This window comes from Trachymyrmex cornetzi, unplaced genomic scaffold, assembly GCF_001594075.2.
Source record: "Trachymyrmex cornetzi isolate Tcor2-1 unplaced genomic scaffold, Tcor1.1 scaffold46, whole genome shotgun sequence".
Classification (NCBI taxonomy): Eukaryota; Metazoa; Arthropoda; class Insecta; order Hymenoptera; family Formicidae; genus Trachymyrmex; species Trachymyrmex cornetzi.
In genome coordinates, this window is record NW_017299400.1 from 133,100 (window position 1) to 139,294 (window position 6,195).

Consider the following 6,195-nt stretch of genomic DNA (forward strand, 5'->3'; position numbering starts at 1 on the left):
GGGGATGATTCTCGTGTTGCCCGGGAGCCAGATGTGCATCACTGTTTCATAGCATGACGGCCATGTTTAGTACTCTCCTTAACACCTTTGTCATACTGACTTAGGGTGCTTTCCAGCAAGGACACAATCAAACACAGTGTAACACAGTGAATCGTTTCATCCTTGTTTAACGTAAGCAAACAACAAGGACGTATGATTCACTGTGTTACACTGTGTCTGACTGTGTCCCTTGCTGGAAAGCACCCTTAAGCTGGTTGCGCCTCTCTGATAAATCTAGGACTCTAGCAACTAGTAGTTGCCAAGGGAGGATCCCGTTTGCCTACAGTTCTGATTGTACACACCACTCATATCAACTAATGCCTAGTAATTTTTTACTATTTTGCCAATGAGATTATTTTATTTTTAAATTGGCCAATCAGCGATACATGTGTGCAATATGCGATGTGTGCAATCGGAGCCCTCCCAGTTGCCAACCTTTGCTACTGGCAACGGGGTGTTTGCAACTTATTGTAGAACGGCCTTTACTATGTCTAATAGCGTTTTCCACTGGGAAAACTGGTGCAGCACTAGCGCTGTGCTAGGTTTAGATGGAAACTGCAGGGCTGCGTTCAGGAATTATGCCTAGATAACTCTAGAGTGCATTTTTGCTATAATATACGTAACGTAATCTATAGCTTAGAGTTATCTGGGTGTAATTCCTGAACGCAGCCCAGTAGTGCAGTAATAGTGCAGGTTTAGTGCGGTTCAATGGAACATATTAGACATCCATTTTATTGACATTCATTTTATAACACCCCTAAAATATAACTATGTTCGAACTTAAATTACTTATTTTATAATATTCTGATTCATTTATTTATTTAAAACATTTTTTTAAATTAAATTTTTACATTTAAAGAATTTTAAATGTCAAAATATCATCGCATAGCTATTATTAGAAACATTGGAACTAAACAATGTCATTGTTATAACATTAATTACAATAATGTAATATCATATCATAACATAATATCATACCTTAGCACGAACACAACCTCAATTTCAACTTACACTGGTCTCTACTGACTTCAAAGACAGTGGAGCAAAAGTTGAACTCAGTGCAAGTTTTTTGCACCAATTTTATCAATGGAACATTAAACACTGAACTAGTTTTCACAGTGGAACAACACAATTGCACTCAGTGCGCCCCAGTGTTGCACCAGTTTTCCCAGTGGAAAACGCTATAAAGGTTTGACGTAGAGAGTGCTAGCGAAGAGAACAGCAAAACACAGTCCGAAAGTATACTACGACGATAATGGCGGACGAGGAACTACCAGCAGGATGGGAGAAACGCCTCAGCAGATCGACTGGTACGTCGAAACCGACGATTTTTGCAGTCGCAACCCCACGAACGGCGATCTTGTTAAGACGCGAGTCTCAACACGGGGCATCGTGGAATCCACGATCTCATAGCCGCGCTTTGCTCTCGGAGCGAGATTACGGGCACCTCGACGTATAACATTTCACTGATATTTCGCCGATGCTAATCAATTCACAGTGGCCAAGAGAAGTGTCCGATACTCCTCGATGTTTTCTCGACAAGTTTTTGTATTACGTATGTAGTCGATCGTAGTTGATGCGAATCTTTTACCGGGTTCTATAAAGAGTCGATAGTTAGAAGTCAGAAGTTTTATTAATCAGTTAAGCTGATTCTACGATGAGTATAGTCAGAGATTTTAGTTTTATTCAATCTTAACCATAATGGATAACTATTGACGAATTTACAGACTCTGCTCTGATGCTGCCCTAACATGAGGTCTGTTCTTTTTGGCTGAACTTTTGCACTAGTTCATCTTCCTTCCTCTTCTTTCGTCCTAGAGAGAAAAGGAAGAAAGAACAGGTCTATGGTGTAAGTGTAGAACCACTGGTGCTATGCCAAATTGCACTGTCAGAAACGTCAGTGCAATATTTTTTGAATTCGTTTAGTTCATTTGATTGGTCCAAATATAAATTTATTACACTGAGTCAGTTTTTATTTGCCGAATATGATAATCCGAACGCACTGATACAATGCGCACAAGCCGAATATGTGGCACTGAAAAAGTTTGCACTCAGTACGCACTAGTGCAGTTTGCTGAATTTGATATATGATTTGATATACATCTACAAGTTGTTGATTATACAGCAAGTCGTTTAGTTCGACTAATGGGAAGGAATAAAATCAAATTTGACTAGAGAAAATTGTCTTGAGAAAATTGGTAGTTTTAGTTATATAAGTTGGCTGTTGGCCAACTTCATCGATTCACTGATAAGACTTAAGCTCGTATCAGACTATCGATTACAGACTGACCCGACTGCTAGTTCTATCTGCCAATCAATAATTAACCAATTACAATAAAACTGATTCAATGTATTTGGTCCATTATTGATCGGCAGTCAGAATTAGCAATTTGGTCATTCTGAAGAGTCGATAATCTGATACGGGCTGTAGGACTACAGACTACCTATTCATTATAGAATCACCTTACAATTAGTTGTACAAGTTGGCTATTGGCCAACTTTACCGATTAAGATTTAGGACCGCTTTAGGACTTCCAATTACCGACTCATTATAGAACCCCGGTTAGAGACAAAAGATCGAATAGTGTGCTGGGTGCTGGAGATGATTGGATCTTACCTCAAGATTTTGCTGAAAAACTACTAGAAAATATCCCGTACTCATTATCCATTGATTTTTATCAACACTGTCTATCGGTTTGTTGATTTCAATTTCAGCGAATTGATTGTTTTATTAATCATGTATAAACTTCAAAAATTCAGTACACAATTGCTTTTATTGTTTCTGCATCAATTTACCCCAGGTCATAAAAGTTTGAAAAGTTCTTTTAGATTATTATCCATAATAAGATGTTCTTTTAGCAATAATTCTTCAGATTTAATAATAGTTATTAGATCTAAAGAATTATTGTAAAAACATAACATACATTAGTATGAATATATAAATAAATAATCTTAAAATTTTTAAAGTGTTTCCAATTTTTTGGATGGGAGTGTATAATGGGAGAAAATGATTCTAGTTTAGTCTAATTTCTTTCTATTTCTAATCTAAGATTTTCTTTAAAAATTGTAATTGATCCTCAGTTTTCTTGAATATGATCATAACTCATCATAATTCATTGAATTTAAAATGTTTGATATTAAGTTTTGCTTTATGTGAAATCATAGAGCTGATAAAGCACAATAGTGATAAAAAACTACTTAAGTTTATTAATGTTAGTATTTTGGTTTCTGAAATGAATAAAATTATTATAGGTCAACACTATTATTTAAATATTTATACCAAGGAAAGTCAGTGGGATAGGCCAGATAAACCTGCCGATCCATCTGGCAATGGCAAGGCAGATGGACCTGAAGAAGTGCAATGTTCTCATCTACTTGTAAAACATTCAGGCTCTCGACGACCTTCTTCCTGGCGAGAGGAGAATATTACTAGGTCAAAAGAAGAAGCTCTTGATTTGGTTAAATGTATGTCTACAGCTTTACAATCTTTTGTCTAAAAATTATTTATTATTTCATTGTTCATGTAGAATATTTCTATCTGTTGTTTCTATGTTTGTTTCATTGTACCTGCTCAGAGAGCAAAGTTTCTAAACTATTTTTTTATTACAATTGTAATTTTTATACAGGAAGTGATAAACTTGTTTAATTTTTACTACAAAAACAATAAAATTTATTATTTAAATTTATTTATTGTTGTTACTATTTGGAGACTTCTCTTTAAAAAAGTAATGCAATATTGTGATTTTTTTCTAGTTGTCTTGGGATTAAATACGTTTTTCATAGATTTTGTCCATATTAAGATGGAATATTTTTTCACTTAAAATTTCTAATATTAGTACAAAGTGGAAAATATATCTGAAATAATTTGAATTTTGCGCAATAACTGCTAATAACACTGAAATATTTAACACCTTTCAGCTGTGATTACTACAAAAATATCTTTTTAACAGCTTATAGAGAACAAATTGCATCTGGTAAAGCGACGTTCGCTGAACTTGCCTCCAAATACAGTGATTGCAGTTCGGCAAAGCGTGGCGGTGATCTCGGACCTTTCAGTCGGGGTGCAATGCAGAAACCCTTCGAACAGGCAGCATTCGCGCTGAAAGTTGGCGAGTTGTCATCACCTGTGCACACAGATAGCGGAATTCACATCATTCAACGAACTGCATAAGCCAATTCAGTCTGAAACGGATTGCCAATATTTTGCAAGAAGTCTCTTTTTCTTTCCATATCTGTTCTCTCTCTCTCTCTCTCTCTCTCTCTGTCTTTTAATCTTATTGTTTATAAATTCATACCAATGGTGTTGTTCCAACATTTTATATATTGGCTATTGCGCTATTCTTATTTAAAGCAGAACTGTTGAATTTTATTGAATTTATTTGAAATCACAATATCTAAATTTGTATTTCTTTAGACATATTTTTATCTTAGTTTTCAATAACAACTCCGCTTTGCAATAAAATAATAAATTAACGGTCCAATCGAGAAAACTTCAAGGCATAATTAGCATTTTAAATTGCATATTATAATAACAAAAACAACCTAAATCTGGGCTAATGAGAGTCAGCGCGAACGAAGGTGCGCAATAAATCATTCACAAATAATTTTGTTAATTCATACGATGTATTGATATCATCTTTATTTGAAATCTTGAAATCTTGTTTTTATGTACATTATAATATCATAAAAATGATATTATATATACCTTCATTATTAGAAAAATAATACTTGAGTGTGAGTGCGCGCGCACGCGCGCGTGTGTGTACGCGCATGTGTGGGGCTCCTTGATGAATATTGTTGTCTTACAGTAGGACGTAGCAACTTTATAATTGTGTTAATATATTAAATGTCTTCCCCGACCTAATGTGGAAGTTAAAACACTACCTACACGATGAGATTACTGCTCAATAATTCTGTTTGCCACATTGTAATTGAGATTATTAAATTACTAAACTTTTAATATGGTATGTTTTTAAATAATTATACTGTAACATTGATTGTACATTGATCGTCCATTGATTGGCCAATTCTTAATCTAATAGCGTTTTATTATACATATTTTGTACTAACTCTGATTTGTGTTCAAGTAAATGATAAAGATTAATTTGGTTGTAATAAAGTTAATTTATAAAATATTTTATTCCATGATTATGAGAAAAATTGTGATTAGAACCAAAAGTAAATTTCGTTTTTGCGTAAACTTTTAAATAAATGTATTGACAAACAATATCAATATTATATAATATGAAAAACTATTTCTCATCCTTTAACTTGAAATAAATTGTATGAATTATGAAACGTGATAATTGGCACTTTTCCTATCACTATGTAATTCTTTACGCATTTATAGTGTGATACATACTTTTCAATAAGCATTTTCATTGGTTTGCTTCGCTTAGGGAATCGTAGGTATGTATTTTTGATGTATAATGTTGGGAGAAGAGAAATCACGAGCGATTGAATTAAAAGTATTTTATTTAATTTGTATTACGAATTAAAATAATATAAATCATGTATTGGATGTTTCTGAGAAACATCTAGTATCTTCCAATAAAAAATTAACATGAGTTTATTGCCATTAAGGGGAGATATACACCTAGCATGGTCGAAAAAATCGATTTTTTTGCATTTTCTTGAAGCTTGAGGTCTCAGGAATATCTGGTGAAAATTGCAAGTCAATATCTCGATATATAACGAAGTTACAGCCGAGAGAGTGAACCGTCTCCGAGAGCGCGCCATGCCGCCTGTTTTGCGGCCGAGCCGAGAGGCAGGTAGCGGCAAGCGACCCTTCGAAGAGAGCGTATCTAGATCTGTTTTACGATTCTATTGTGTTTTCGGGCGTGCTCGGGTCCAGGTATAACGGAAATATCACACGACCTTTATTCTTTGCCAGAAATTGGACGCGTTTCGTCAGTAGCTTGCCGTTCGTACAACTGTGTTACAGTGAGTTTTTGTCTGCGAATAAATATTCTGAGGAAAATGGATAACAGATGTAAAGGTTCTCGGGAAGCTCGTCGATTCGGATTTTTTCACAAAGATCGAAGCAAGAAGAAAATACTGCCCAAAAATCGACATACTGCCGAAAAAGTAGAACTTTCTGACGAGAATATTAGTTCCATTTTGCCAAAAAATTGAAGACTGATCGTGAGACATCCG

General features: G+C 34.7%; 1 protein-coding gene across 2 annotated transcripts; it reads left to right on the forward strand.

Moving 5' to 3' along the window:
• The first annotated feature begins 1,093 nt into the window (after nucleotides 1–1,093).
• On the forward strand, nucleotides 1,094–4,612 carry LOC108764879 (putative peptidyl-prolyl cis-trans isomerase dodo). Of its 2 annotated transcripts, none has more exons than XM_018513281.1 (3): nucleotides 1,094–1,594; nucleotides 3,292–3,504; nucleotides 3,990–4,612. In XM_018513281.1, exons 1-3 carry the CDS (start codon nucleotides 1,567–1,569, stop codon nucleotides 4,208–4,210), a joined length of 462 nt encoding a protein of 153 aa, XP_018368783.1. In that variant the 5' UTR covers nucleotides 1,094–1,566; the 3' UTR covers nucleotides 4,211–4,612. The 2 variants fall into 2 exon arrangements, with proteins under 2 accessions (XP_018368783.1, XP_018368782.1); XM_018513280.1 differs by having other exon boundaries at nucleotides 1,097–1,349.
• The last annotated feature ends 1,583 nt before the right edge of the window (nucleotides 4,613–6,195 follow it).

What these genes read in the sequence shown, in the direction of transcription:
- LOC108764879 (XM_018513280.1), top strand. Translation starts at nt 1,295, where the DNA reads ATGGCGGACGAGGAACTACCAGCAGGATGGGAGAAACGCCTCAGCAGA. An exon ending in ACGCCTCAGCAGATCGACTG is followed by an intron (nt 1,350 to 3,291) that starts GTACGTCGAAAC and finishes AAATTATTATAG; the next exon opens with GTCAACACTATTATTTAAAT. An exon ending in AGCTCTTGATTTGGTTAAAT is followed by an intron (nt 3,505 to 3,989) that starts GTATGTCTACAG and finishes TCTTTTTAACAG; the next exon opens with CTTATAGAGAACAAATTGCA.